The sequence below is a fragment of the Lontra canadensis genome, unplaced genomic scaffold (genome assembly GCF_010015895.1).
Source record: "Lontra canadensis isolate GAN:19392208 unplaced genomic scaffold, GSC_riverotter_1.0 scaffold2, whole genome shotgun sequence".
NCBI lineage: Eukaryota > Metazoa > Chordata > Mammalia > Carnivora > Mustelidae > Lontra > Lontra canadensis.
Window position 1 is genome coordinate 12,686,262 of NW_022630996.1, and position 15,469 is coordinate 12,701,730.

General features: G+C 38.7%; 1 protein-coding gene across 3 annotated transcripts in view; it reads left to right on the plus strand.

The window, feature by feature from the left end:
* Positions 1 to 15,469, plus strand: part of CHCHD3 (coiled-coil-helix-coiled-coil-helix domain containing 3) — a 277,263-nt gene that overhangs the window by 99,054 nt on the left and 162,740 nt on the right. For all 3 annotated transcript variants that reach the window (XM_032869054.1, XM_032869047.1, XM_032869058.1), the window contains exon 4: positions 829 to 946. In XM_032869054.1, coding sequence (XP_032724945.1) covers positions 829 to 946 — 118 coding nt within the window. The remainder of the gene's footprint in view (positions 1 to 828; positions 947 to 15,469) is intronic.

Consider the following 15,469-nt stretch of genomic DNA (forward strand, 5'->3'; position numbering starts at 1 on the left):
TTTTCATGCACAATGAGGGGCTTTAAGTGGATTGTAACTTAATATGATGTAATTGTGTGATGAGGTTACTGATATACCCGGTGCTGTCAGATGCCTCATTAATAGAATTAGTATTGTGTACAGATCTTGGGAGGTGAAGTTCCGCTGTCTTATTTTTCTAGACTATGTCCACAGTGTTACATTTGGTCTGGGGCTAAGGGACAAATTAGAGTCATTCCAGAAGTGAGGATCCCTGCTGTTCAAAGGTCTGGCCATTTTTGCATATGAGGATCCTTGGAAAACGGGAGTAATTCATCTGGACGGGGAAGACATCTTAATTATGTTTTTAGTTCCTTGCTGTAATGTAAGATCCATGAGGACAGGGACTCATCCTTCTTGTGCAGCATTGTGTCATCAGGGCCTCATGTACGGGCTGGTGTGTATTCAACAAACAGTTGAATGGGTCAATTTTGAAGGGAAGATGACGGTTACTTTCAAATATTTGCCTTGTAGATGACTTGTTAATTAGACTTACTGCTTGTATCGCCAGAGGACAAACAGAGGCACCAGGAATGGAATTTTTAGGTGGACACATTTCAATTTTACATAAGAAGAACTTCGCAAAACTAGTTTAGCAGTCTTACAAATAACTATTCTTGGATTTGAACTCCGCTAGTTTAAATGCTTGGGTAGAGACTGCATGGGGACTTACTAGAAAATATACCTGCTTTTAGTAAATTATAGGTCAAGGTTATTTTGGCTACTTCTCTTTTTATTATTTAAGTATTTCATTAAATAACAATCCATAAAATAATTTTTTTCTGAGTTAGTACTTTATTGTCTTTTCAGACTAAAGCAAGGCAAAGAACTAGACCGAGAGAGGGCTTTTGCTAATGAGCAGTTAACCAGAGCTATTCTTCGAGAGCGGATATCAAGTGAAGAAGAACGAGCCAAGGCAAAGCACCTGGTGAGTATTAAAGATTTAGTAGAAATGTCTTGTCTGCAAGGAGATCTCTGATGTTTGGGAAAAGCTAAGCACTCCTTGCCAGCTTTTAGCGTTGACAAATGCATGTTCTTTCTCTTTGCTTAGATTTTCTTGGTTTTTGCCTTTTACAAGTTGTTGACAATTTGCTGAGATGAACCGTGAAGGACTTTTTAAGGCAGGTGACTTGAGAATTATTGCAGTAAAGATCAACAGGGAGACAGTGGCACATGCATCTTGCCTGAAGGGATATTGCTTGTTTGCTCTCCCTGCCACCCCCTTGATTTTGATTTCATCGTATTTGAAACCTCTGGGGCAGGCACAGGCTATCTTGTTTGTCTCCCTGTGTGCTACCACCAGATGTTAGTCTGGGAAGTCTCCGGCAAAGGTGAGTAAGGTTTGATCAGTCATTTTCTGTGCTTTAGAAAGGGAAAAATGCAGAGCAAAGTCTTCTGGGAATAATCTTTTTAAAGAAAGGGGATCCTTTTTTTTTTTTTAAAGAACTATTGAAAAAAATTCTTAAAAGCAAAGATTACATAAACATGTTTAAAAATGATTATTAATAGAAGGAGAAAATTTAAAAGGCACCCACAAATCTCTCGTTCTTACATAGCCATGATTTACACTGGGATGTGTTTCCTCTCGAAAATGTTTATTCCTAGGTTTGTTACATACTTAGAATGTGTTCAGAATTTGTAGGTATGAGGATACATAAGAATTTGAGCAATGCCGCATATAGCATTTAACATCATGAACATTTTCTTTAATCAGTGAATGTTCTTCTGAAATGTAATTTTTAATGGCTGAGTAAGGGTTCTGTCCTCTTTGTACATCATAAGTTAGACGATTTTCCATTGTTAGGTAAAAGTAGGGCTGCTCTGGTTGAAGTCTAGGGTCCTGACTGCTTACCTCCCACTTCAGCCTTATAGAAACCCACATGTCACTTATCAGAACTGTTAGTGTTCTTTGAAGCATAGTTGGGAACTCAGTGGAGAGGTAAAATGAGATGATACAATGGAGAACTTTGAATGGAGGACTGAGGGGGTTGTCCCTATCTCAGTAGGCAACTGAGAATTGTTTAAAAATCGATAAGAAAAGGGTTAATTTATATTCTCTTGTATTTTTTCCCTTGGTCCTTTCTTGGAGAGGTCATGTGACAGTAGAGAAAATAAAAGGAAGCCGATGTGTAGTGAATCCATTTCTTCAAAGACTAATCCAGGGTCCAGCGTGAATGGGTAGACAGTGAAGCCAGAACAAAAGTGATGGACCAAGAAAGAAATGTTTGGGGACAGCTGTTTTGAAGGTCTCTCCTTTCTTGATTCTGGGGTTATAGGATATAGATGGCGAGTAACAGTATCTTCCAGATTTTAGCACCTATCATAATATTAGCCAAATGGAGCCCTCATAGCATTTAGGGAATAAAAGTAGAATTTATGTGACAGGATTATAGTTGATCTCTTTTGGCTTGAGTGTTCTTAGACAGCTGAGTGGTAGGTAGTTCATGGCCAAAGCAAAATGACTCCCCACAGTAATTTAGATACCCTGATGATTCCCCACTTACTTAGAAGGTTAACCCCCTCTATTGTTACTATTTGTTATAGAAAGCATTCATTGGGAAAGAGCAGAAAGTAAATAGGAAAAATATGAAGATCCCTTAAATTACCACTGTCCAGAGATAATCACTGTTAACATTCTGGTTTATTACTTTTATATTCCTTTCCACATTCCACTAAATCTGTATAAAACATTTATATTAATGTGTTTATATGTATTTCTCCAAACATAGGTGATAGTATACATAGCCTCATATAACTCTTAAAATAACCTGCATATTAAAAAAAAATTAGACTATAAGGTAAAGATCTTTGTCTATTAATAAATATAGGTTTGTATGATCACTTCTAATGATTGAATGTATTTCACTGAATTTTCTTCTAATAAAATGATACAGGGATAGTATAGAAAATTAGGAAAATATAAAAATTACTAAGGAACCACCTCCTAATCATTAGGATGGCTACCATCAGAGAAAAAGACATTAGCAAGTATTGACAAGGATGTGGTTGGTGGGAATGTAAAATGGCACAGCCACTATGGAAACCATTATGGGGCTTTCTCAAAAAAACTAAGAATAGAATTACTGTATGATTTAGCCATCCCACTTCTGGGTATTTACCCAAAAGATTTGAAAGCAGAGTCTCAAAGAGATATTTGTAGGCCCATGTTCATAGCAGCATATTTCATAATAGCCAAAAGGTGGAAGTAGCCCGAGTGTGTATCAACAGATGAATGCATAAGCAAAATGGAATGTTACTTACTTATAATGGAATTTATATACTTACAATTGAATGTTATTCAGCCTTAAAAAAGAAAGAAACTGACGCATGCTACAACATAAATGAACCTTGAGGACATTTTGGTAAGTGAAATAGTCTAGTCCCAAAAAGACAAATACTGTAGGATTCCACTTAGATGAAGTCTCTAGACTAGTCAGATCTACAGAGACAGAACGTGGGAGGGTGGTTGCCCTGGCTGCAGGAGGGGGAAATGGAGCACTTTTTAATAGGTTTGGAGTTTCAGTTTTGCAAGATGAAAACTGTTCTGGAGATTGGTTGTATAACAACAGTGTTAATGTACTTTGCCTGAACTTCTCGCTTCTAAATGGTTAAGATGGCAAATTTTACGTATATTTTGCCACAATTAATGATTAGAAGAAATTCTAAGGAAATAAGCATTCCTGCATGTGTAATATTTAGAGAGTATGAAGTTCATTTTTTCTCTTCCCCCATACGTGTCCAGTCTAGGTTTCCAGACCATCTTGTAAAACGTGCAGTATGGACTGTGATTTAAGTCTAATGTTGTCCCTGAGCACCTTGATCCTCAGCTGGGGAAGCGGGCATCCCCAGAACCCGTGACTCATGTGGAAGTCACCCTGAGAATGTCAGCATGTTTTTGTTGCGAGGCTGGGCCCCCGTTACTGCCATTCTTTTTTTTTTTTTTTTTTTAAGATTTTATTTATTTATTTGACAGACAGAGATCACAGGTAGGCAGAGAGGCAGGCAGAGAAGCAGGCTCCCTGCTGAGCAGAGAGCCGAACGTGGGGCTCAATCCCAGGACCCTGGGATCACGACCTGAGCTGAAGGCAGAGGCTTTAACCCACTGAGGCACCCAGGTGCCCCCGTTACTGCCATTCTTAAACCTAATATGTGGGACTGTCTGAGTGATGGTCAGACATTGATTTGTTCCTCTTTTAGACGTTGCAGCCTGTAAGAATGTAAAGGTTGGGGTTCATACCCGTTGGAAGGAATCCGAAAGCTCTCTTTCAGGAGAACTAGGAAAAAAGAAACAAAGCCGATGTGTTGTTGGTATTGTGAAATAAAACTAACTCCACCCCAGGCCCCATTTTCCTCCGCTCACTAACAGTCGACATTTAGATCGCTTTCTCCGTGCCTGGGAGTGCAGGCTTCTCCGCCCACAGTTGTAGCAGCTAGCTTTGCAGGGGCTCTTTGAAGGGCAAAGTCACGGCAGCCCTGTTGCTGACATTTTAATATAGAATCTGATTGGACTTCCCCCTTAAGAAGAACTGCTTTAGCTGGAGAAGCTGTAAGTGCTGCTCTAGATTGGCAAAGACCATAGCAGACCCTCACCCTACTTCCCACTCGCTGGAACGATAATTTTTAGTCAACCGATTTTGCCCAGAAGTCCCGGAGAGGCAGTTCACTGATAATCTTACCTACATGGAAATGCTAAGTAAAATTCACATTAAAGGAGTGCTTCTTAGGAACAGGAAAACACCTCCGTAAAGAATGAAGATTACATGAAGGGACGGCACCAGGCAGCCCATGAAATTCATGCAACTTGACATTCTGTGAATCTTTAAGATCTCGTACATATAAATCTAACACTTGCTGTGTCATTAGTTTTATAAAAAAGTAAAGTTGTGTCTTTTTTAACTTTGCAATTACATTTGATTTTTTTTTAAATGCTGATTAGAATTTTGATTTATTCTTCCTTTATCTTTATTAAATTTTGCTGATTTGACATTGGTCATTTTTTGTATTTTCTTTTTTCCTTTTTAGTCTCAACTTTAAAAGCACCTGCATTTACCTAAGGAAATATTTAAATATTTATACATCTAATTGTGAAATAGTTTCCTTCACCCATTGGACAATGTTTTAGTGAGTGCTTACTGTATGAGAAACACTGGGCTACATACCAAGGATATATAAATGAAAAAGACAAACTCTTGTTCTTAAGAAGTTCATAGTCGGTTAAGCACCCGACTCTTGGTTTCAGCTTGGGTCATGATCTCACCGTCCTGAGATCCAGCGCTGCTTCTGGCTCTGTGCTCTGGTGGGACTCTGCTTCAGAGTCTCTCTTCCTCTTCCTCTGCCCCTCCCCCTGCTCTCTCTCTCCATGAAAGAAAGAAGGAAAGAAATTTACAATATAATGTGAGAGACTGATAAATTAAACATAATGTCGAGAAGGCCTAACTCTTTTATAGATCCGTGGTACTTCTGTTCTTATGAGAATTCTCAATTTTGGGAAAGCAGGGACTTTCTTTGAACTCATTGTTATATGTGCATTCATTTGTTCAGCACATATTTGAGTGCCCATTATATACCAATTCCTACCAAAGGGAAATTAATTAATACTTGTTGATTGAATAAATGAAGAATCTAGTGAAGCCCTGAAAATGGGAGAGGAAGTGGGAAGGAATAGAAAAGATTTCTCAGGGCAGTGATGCCAGAGCTGAGTCTTGAGGTATGAGCAGGAATTGCACACACGGTTGAGGAGTAGGGATGGTCAGCCTTCGGTATTGTACGTGGAAGCTTGGAGGCACGGGGACAGTGGGACGCTACAAGAAATTGCTAAGTGGGAAGTCCAGGGCAAGGAGTGTTGAGGGGTGAGGCAGAAGAAGTTGGTGGGGCTAAGATCATGAGTTCTGTGTGCACAATCCAAGGAACCCTGGACCAGATATGTAGAAGGGTTTTGAAGGGGAGAAATGAAGTGCTTCGGTCGATGGGCATTTTGATATCTCCCTCTAGTGATGTGTGAAGGATAGAATGGAAGAGGAAGTGAATGGAAATGGACAAGTTAGCAGTCTTCACATTAGTCCAATAGAGAACAAGTGATACTTGACCTAGGACAGTGCTAGTGGGGAGGAATGGAGAAAAGAAGAGATACAAGAGGTACTTAGGTGATGGTATTACTAGGATTTTAGATTTGAAAGGTTGAAAGATGTGTCAAAGGTAGCCACAAGGTTTCTGTTATTAGAAACCTTCTTATTTTAAATAGAAAAAGTAGCAATCAATTAAAAACATTCTGGATTAAGTATATATTGTGAAGTGTGACTTCAGTGTAGAATTGGGACAATTCTGGCCTCAGATATTGCAGTAATTATTTTGTTTGACTTTAGGTGAGATCATTAGATCATTATGTATTTTGGTCCCTTTCCACATTCCCCTCCTTTGCAAATTTATTAAACACCTACTGTGTGCCAGGTGCTATTAGTTGCTGGAGGTGCAAAGATGAACCACATCTCGTTGCTTTCCCTCAAAGAGTCTCCTATCAAGTGTAGGATTTGTGGGAAGGTCATTCTTACCTTGAACTTTTTTTCTACTTATATCCTGTTTCTTTGAATCTGTAGAACCTCGTAGTGTTTAGAAAAAAATAACACTAAAAAAAAATAGGGTAGGTGAATGCATGAATTTAGTTTTTCTAAATTTAAGTGACTGTTTCACCAAAATGTCACTTTTTATCCCCCGTTTCTTTTTTGTCTGAAATGCACCAGTGAAGCAATCAAGAAGAAGAATTGATTAATTTTGTGCTGTGTGCTTTTCAGTTCTGTGTTTTGTTTGTGCTTCAAACTGTGACAGTTGAAATTTCATGGTAAAAGAGAGAAAGGTTTTGAAATTTGGGGGATGGAGGAAAATGACTAAATTCAAAGAAGTAGATAAGAATACCACTGCTGCCCAAATAGAAGTGAGGTTCTGGCCAAGGGCAAAGGGTGCAGTTGGGGTTGTCATTTCGAAATGATCAACATGGTCCTTCCTCAAAAATTCTCTGTAAAAGAACAATAAGACTGATCACTCGGGGCTTTCCGTGTCATTAAAATTAACCAGGTGAGTCAAGTTTCAAGGAGCAGCAGCTCCCCTGGGTTCTTGTATTGGGCACTTAAATATACTTTAACAAAAACTGTTGCAGTTTTTTTGGGTGTAATTTAGCACTCTGATTTTAATCTCTATTAATACGCTCCCTCTGGTTATATAAACCGTGTGCTGGTTTTCTTTCAAAAGACACCAAGCCCCAAATGTTTTGACATGTATGGTGTATTAATTTGCTTTTAATGCCAGAAATGAAGTTAATGATTTTGAGCTTTTGCTTTTGCAGACTGTTTAAATGTAGAATTTCTATTGCATGTTTGGGTAATCTAAACCCTGTAGGTATAAGATATTTTCCTCAGTGTTACTGGTAAGAATGGGACCTGAGATCTGTCTGCAAGTCTCATTCTTTTCCTCAGGACCGGTGGGAGTGGAGTGCACTGCAGCGTTTTACCTCTTGTGTGTTTGGATTCAGCAGGCACTTACGTTTCCAGGACAAAGCATTCAGATGCCATCTTTTCTCTCTCTTCTTTGTTATCACGTATGGTCCTTACTTCCTGTGTGTGTTAAAGTGGTTTTATTCTCAGCGAGAGGGCACATAGCAATATGAAGAGATTGTTAATGAAATATCCCAGGGAAAGGATATTTCCAGTGCTCCTGCAGTGGAAGAGGAGAAGCACATTTTGTCTCTGTTTGCCAGCTTAGCCATTATGTTAAGAGCCCAGAGAAAGAATAGGATTGGCATGACAGATTTCAGTATATACTGAAAGCTTAACCAGATAAACACATTTCTCCAATATACATAGTCATACTCCCTTCTCATCCAGCTTTACAGAAATACCTGGGATCTCAATATTACCAAATAGCCTTAGAGAAACACGATACCATGCTGAACAGATACCATGGGGCGTGGAGCAGAGAATGGCTGAATGCTTTCCTGGTAGTAGAGACTGAGTCTCACCGTCAGGGATGACGAATCTGTCCAGTGAACGCAGTGTACGGACGATGGCAGTTTGCTTCTGTTGCTTTTTTTGCCAAGGAAGTATTCTCGGGCTGTGTGACCTTGTTGACAAAGTGATTAGAGAAGAAATAGCACAGTTCAGTACAATGCTATCGATGTCCTTACCAACAACTAGTTATAAGACCCCTGTGAGGAGCAGCTCTGCTTAGAATGTGCTTTCATATTTCCATTCGAAATGTACTTAAAAAATGCATCAAGTTGTTTGCAAACTGGTTGGCTCAGGGCAACTCCTCTCAAATGGTGTCCTATGTGGTAGCCCTACCATAAATAGCTTATTGACATCCCATCAGTTGGGTCATTATGGGTGTCAAGGTGAGGTATGGAGAGCACTGAGTAAAAATCCGTAGGTAACTAAGGTGCAAAGGGTTGGTTATAATTCCATCTCTTCATAATGGCCTGGTATTTATTGTTAACTTATTTGCTTCACTGCCTGGTCCGAAATGAACTGTCATTAGGGCCTTAGAATTTTATTGAACTGACATCATAATCTCATTTCCTACTGAAGAGGCTAAGAAATATGGACCTCAGTGTTTGTTTTAACCTTCAACACATTAAAAGTTTAAGTATCATGAAGTCTGTCAATCCTTATAGATCCCAAAGAAGAGTCTTGTACATTACATTGTGAATGAGACTGTAAGGTACACGGGCTCCTTTTTTGTCCACCAGCCATTTTTTGTTTGTCTTCATGACAAGTCTCACAACTGTCAGTTCTGACATAGCCTTGGAGAATTGCTTTCAACCTCTCGTGGGTGGACCCGTGACTCCGTGAATTCAGCAGTAAATTGAACAGCAGTAACGTTTACTATGTGACATACCATGTGCAATGAGATCTGCTTCATTTTTGTTTTTTGGACATTAAATTTTTCACAATGTTGACATTCTTGAACAGTTCTGTATCTACACTTATTTCTTTTATGTACCCCTGGTTTTATTGCTTAGTTATGATCCCTAAATGGGACTGAGTTATGTTCTTTCTGAGTTTCTTGATGTTTTACACTGTGCCCTGCTTCTGGGGGTAGGAGGGTTTATTTTCATGTAGCCTAGAGTTATTCCCTTAACCAGAAAGACATTCAACATTTTGTTTCAGTGTGACTCTCTCCACTCTTTACTAACTGTATTTTAAGGATGACTTCTCCTGAAAATACTGGGGGGCAGAATTACCAAATGAAGTAAGGCCTCCATTCTCTAGAGAGCAGGAATCTGTTTACAAACCTGCAGTATTTATTACATACCTCATTTAGCCCATTCATCATTTTAATAGAAAAATGAGTCATTTTAGATGATTCTGAAATAATTCAAGGTAAGCTACATAGCCCCGGGCAGAATATGATTTACTCAGACAGCATCACGCTTTTTTCAAAAAAATGTAATGGAATGATCAGCACCAATAATTTATGATTACTTGTGGTAAACTCATCAGATGTCTTCATTGTCATAGAGATTTGTTGATGAGATTAAAAGTTTAGAGGAGTTTTCTACCTAACTTCTCTTCCATTCTTCCATCTTTTATGACAGATGGCTACAAAGTCCCATACTTAACTGTCCTCTGCCTGTTTAAAACACTGAGTATAAATCTAATTCCAGATTGTGTCTAATATTCTCTTGGTAAGAAAGAACAGTCAGTGTCACAGGGCAAGTTCTGTTGGAGATTATAAGACCTACTTATATACATTTTCTGCTTAGGCACCAAACACTAATCCTTTTACAGTTTCTTTAGTCTGATTCTCAGAAACACAGCCAGCTGATTGCCTGGAACGATAGCTCCAAATCCAAGAGGAATCACATGATGTTTTTATGTAGTGCCGTATTCCTCGTGAGCTTTGTCAATCAGCATCACAACGAAAATAGTTGATACTTATTTTTAGCACTTTTCATTTAACCAGGAGTTTCCAAGTCCAGTGTCTTATTTGGTGTTAATAATTGCTTGAAATGGGTAGGACTTCTGTCATTCCTGTAACAGCTGGTGAAACAGATATTCGTAGAAACAACTTAAAGATGGACAGGGAGTGAGCTACAAATTAGGTCCCCACTACCTGTGGTAGCGAATTTTATTACTAAGTTTTTAAGCTGTACTAGTTTGGACCAGCTGTATTAGAAAGAGTAAGGGGATTGTTAGGGTAGGCAAATGGACAAAGGAGATAAATAAAAAAGGCATCAAAAAGTAATGCATGGTGAGCACATACAGGAGGTAAAAACGTCACAGCAGGATGGACATATTATACTCATAGAGAAGGAATGGGGGCAGGCAGCCCTAGCTAGTCTAGCAGGCTTTGTGTGGTATTGCTTAATAAAACAATATATTCATAATTGTAACACTGGCAGGGATTAAGAAGAATCTGCTTAAGGACAAAGAATGGAATAATACATATTAAAACTAGAGTTTCTTTCTAAATTATTTTGAGTTGAAAAAGTTCTGGCAGGTTAGGGTGTAAATTTCAGTATTCCAGAAACTTTCTCACCTGTGAATTTCACGTTGCAAAGGACACTGGTTAAATGGAATTGGTATACTTTTTATAAAATCATTTTTGAATGTACTTACTGTAAAAATACTTGCTCCCATCTTTTGTATTTTGGGAGAGGTGATTGATATACATTCAAAACGACCTGTTTCGTAGCAATTATCCATTTCCTTGACCTCAGAAGACCACCAGTAGATAACGGCAGAAATTTTCTTTTTTTAATGTGCAAGGTAAACTCTTTATTTACAGGGGGAGGTAAGAGAAGATTTGATTCTTTTTATCTTTTTTAAAGATTTTATTCATTTGTCAGAGAGAGAGTGACAGAGAGAGAGCACAAGCAGGGGGGGAGCAGCAGAGGCAGAGGGAGAAATAGGCTCCCCACCGAGCAAGGAGCCCTGTGCAGGACTCAGTCCTAGGACCCTGGGATCATGACTTGAGCCAAAGGCAGTCACGTAAGTGACTGATCTATCCAGGCGTCCCAGAAGATCCTATTCGTTTTCTACTTTGGATAGTAAAGATGTGTTAATCTAGTAGGGTTCTTGGTGAGAATAGAGATAGGTTTGCGGAAGTAGATTTAATATTATGAGTAAATGTAACATATTCACAATGTCCACTTTACTCTTACAGTGGATTCAGTCAGTTTCGTGTTTTGTGTTTTCATTGAATTTTATGAGACTTTTAAAGTGAAGATATTCCACAGGTTTTTCTTATAAAGTCAAACTCTGAATAGTTTAAAAAATGTCATTGACCATTTTGGAAATTAGTTAAATTTTTTTAAAAAAGCAACAAATGGGGGATAAAGTTATGTAAAGTTAATGTATTTTTTTTTAAGATTTTATTTATTTATTTGACAGACAGAGATCACAAGCAGGCAGAGAGAGAGAGGAGGAAGCAGGCTCCCTGCAGAGCAGAAAGCCCGATGTGGGGCTCGATCCCAGGACTCTGGGATCATGACCTGAGCCAAAGGCAGAGGCTTTAACCCACTGAGCCACCCAGGCACCCCTGTAAAGTTAATGTATTTTAAAGTTAATGTATTTTTCAATTGCATTTCATCCAAGAATATTTCTTACTGACAGCAGATTAATTAATAGAAAAATTAGTCTACTTCATAAAAATAAGCTCTTTCCTCATTGCCATGGTAAAAGGATAGGAAGGCTCTAGTAACTAATTTTTATTATAAGTCTACTATAAATTTAAAACTTGCATATAAACAGGGCTAGATGATATACTTGTGTGTCTGCATGTATACTTTATTTTTTTGCTCATGGTAAAGGTGTTTTTCAGACACTGTAAGAAATTTTAATTTCAAAATTAATTTCTTAAAGTTTTTATTTTGAATTTTTAGCTTTCAGAAATGTTACGAAGAAGGGCGTCTGGGCAGCTCAGTCAGTTAATCATCTGCCTTCGGCTCAGGTCATGATCCCAGGGTTCTGGGATCGAGCCCCACATCGGGCTCCCTGCTTGGCGGGAAGCCTGTTTCTCCCTCTCCTGCTCCCCCTGCTTGTGTTCCCTCTCTCGCTGTCTCTCTCTGTCAAATAAATAAATCAAATCTTAAAAAAAAAAAAAAAAAAAAGAAATGTTACGAGGACAAAGAACTTGCTCAGATTCATCTAGCAGGCATGCTTTATCATTCTATCTAGTCATGCACATGCACGTGCGCGGGCACGCATACACACACACACAGACCTTCTCTGAACCATTTAGCATGAGTTGCAGACATCATGCCAGTTTGCCCCTTAATACTTCTACCCTTTATTTATTTATTTATTTTTTAATACTTCTACCCTTTAAAAATTAGTGTGTGTTTCTTACATAACCAAGTACAGTTGTCAAAGTCAGGAAATTTAGCATTGATGCAATAATTCAATCTTTAATCCACATTCCAATAATGTTCATGGTATTTTTCCTCCTGGAATAGGATAGATTCCAGGATCATATATTGCACATGGTTGTCATGTCTTAAGACATTTTAAGCATGGTGTGCAAACAGTAGAATCAAGACGAATACTGGGTTATTTTCAATTTATGAGTTCTTGCTGATATTGTTAGAGTTTTACAAATATGGAAGTGGAATGGACAAGAATATGATAGGTCAGACATATAGATTAATATTCTGTATTATGAGTAAGGATTCAATTGTTTTGGGTATTTTCATGAACCAAAATGAAAACAATTTAAATGCTTTCACCAGCATCTGTATTGATTCTGTGTCTTTGAACGTGGCAGGGATCCAAGTTGTATCATTAAAAACTCTTAGTAAATTCTTGTTTTGCTACAGAATTTTTTGAACGATTTTATCTGAAATAGACTTCTCCCCCTCCCTTACCCCCACCTCCCAGTCTCCCCCCCCAGGCACTCCTTCATGTAATTTTAGGCAAATTGCTTTTTTCCTTTATGCCCTTTGTTTCTATCTGTTTAAAATGAGGACAAGGTCTTTAGTGCACTTTGCTTTCAAGTCTCTTACCTTGATGAATAAATATATAAATACAGGAGTTTTAAGAGAATGCAAAGTTCTATGTACTTACAGATTGACTTTTCATAAAGTAATTTTGCTTTATGAATAGGTTACCAATTCCAAGAGTCATGTCTATTTTAATTTTCTTTAGTTATTAAAAAACCCCATTTTAAAAAGGGAAAATAGTTAAAGTTGAAAGCCTCTATTTTCTTGGTTAAATTGGATTTTTGCTATTGAATGCTTACTCTGATTGGTAGAAGTGGTTTAGTCACAAGCACAGGTATAAAGGGCTGTTAGCAGTCACTGTACTGAGAGGGTCAAAATGAGAGGGGTCCTTTTCTTGGTTGTAAGAGGATGGGATCTTTCTGCTTAATATGTGCTTGTGTACTTAGAATGAAAACCCAGGCCTTTGTTAGCAAAATAAACTTAAATTGGTATCAGTTAAAATATAAATACAATCGAATTGAAAAACAGAATTGGGGCGCCTGCGTGGCTCAGTTAGTTAAGCATCTGCCTTCGGCTCAGGTTGTGATCTCAGGGTCTGGGATTGAGTCCCACATCAGGCTCCCTGCTCAGCAGGGAGTCTGCTTTTCCCTCTCCCTCTGCCTCTACCCCCTGCTCGTGCTCTCTTTCTCTTTCTTGCTCTTTGTATTTCAAGTAAGATCTTAAAAAAAAAAAAAGAAGACTGAATTGGTCGACTTTATACCTTTACAAAATGACTATTAAATGCCATATATTTCTGTATTATAGTGGACTAAACCCTTTTGCTACTCCTAAGTCCAAAAAAAGATTCATCTTTTTAAATGCTTGCTTTATTTTCCATTCATTTCCCACTTAGTTCAACTCACTAAAAATCCTGTGCTGTTTTTTTTTTTTTCAAGGATTTTAGTTATTTATTTTAGAGAGAGGGGGAGAGAGGAGCATGAACAGCAGGGAGGGGCAGGGGCAGGGACAGAGGGAAAGGGAGAAACAGACTCCCTGCTGAGCAGGGAGCTGGAGGTGGGGTTCCATCCCAGGACCCTGGGATCATGACTTAAGCCAAAGGCAGACGTTTCACCAGCTGAGCCACCTCTTGTGATAATTTTAAGTATGCGCACTGTATCACTACCTTGTCTGTTTGTGGCATAATTTTTCTTTCTTAACCCCTCCTCCTCTTGCCATGTTAAATTTGCAGCACGTGGACTGTGGAATCTCTAGAATGTTCCCATTGTTCCCGGTTATGCACAGGTGACAGGAGAATGTTCCAATTTAAAATGCTTCCAATTTTTATTTTAACTCCTTACAGAACTCAGTATATTATAAAAAAAAATTTCTGAGCTCCACCCCTGAAGGCATCAAAAAGAACAAGATCTAAATTACATCCCCCTTCAGTGTGCAGCATATTGTAACCGTGTATCTCCATCTTGTTGATCACCATTTCCAAGATGTATGTATAGCTGTACATATGCTCTGCATGTATATTATCATATTGCTTCCCCCACCCTCTCCTCCCCTCTCATCTCTTTATATGTATGTGTACGTACACACACACACACACACACACACACACACACACACTTTTTTTTTTTTTCTTCTGTTAACCCTTGGAGCAGGTATACTTGGCCTGTGGAGTGACACAACAAAAGCAGGCTCTTGAAGGAGTCTGGTTTTGTCCTTGTAAATGACACGGTACAAATGCATGTGGTGGATTAAAATATGTTCACCCTGACAGAAATCTTTTACTTGAAGTGAAAAAACCTCCCATCAATTCCAGTTGCAACAAAGGTTGCTGCTGTACCCGCGACTTGCCAAGACTGCAAGCTTCTCGAGCTCTCTTCTGGAGATACATTTGTTACTTGATTCTCAGCTTTGAGTTGGATATAATCTTGTCTTGGCATGTTCGGTTTCCAGAATTACATCAATTTTCATGTTTCTTTGGCTTTTTCTCCAGATTTCTGAAGGGGCGGGGTTAGCTTTTTGTCTGGCAGGTAGCAAAAAGTCTGTTGGAGTTCCCCAATCAATAATTGTAAAATAACTAGAAATTGATCCATGCCTGCTGTAAATCCATCCATGCATTTCTATTAATGTCTGTCATCCTGGAGAATCTGTACAAAAGACATTTCTGTCCCCATGTCCCTGAAAATGGGACCCAAGCGAGTAATAGCCAGCTGTGCACTAGGGACTGTTCTTACAAGGTCCATGGTTTGATACAAGGTGTTGGGAGCTTTTCTTCTGCTTTGTAGTATGTAATTGCAGGAGGTTGAAGAAGTTTTTGTCATGTGAGCATAACTTAATTAGGGGCTTAGAGCTTGTCCTGAATATAGGTGGAGTAATGATCTGCCTTTGGCTCAGGTCATGATCCCAGGTACCTGGGATCGAGCCACATATTGGGGCATTTGCTTCTCCCCCTGCCTCTGCCCCACACTCTGGCTTGTGCTCACTCTCTCAAATAAATAAATAATACCTTAAAAAAAAAAAAGAAAGAAAGGG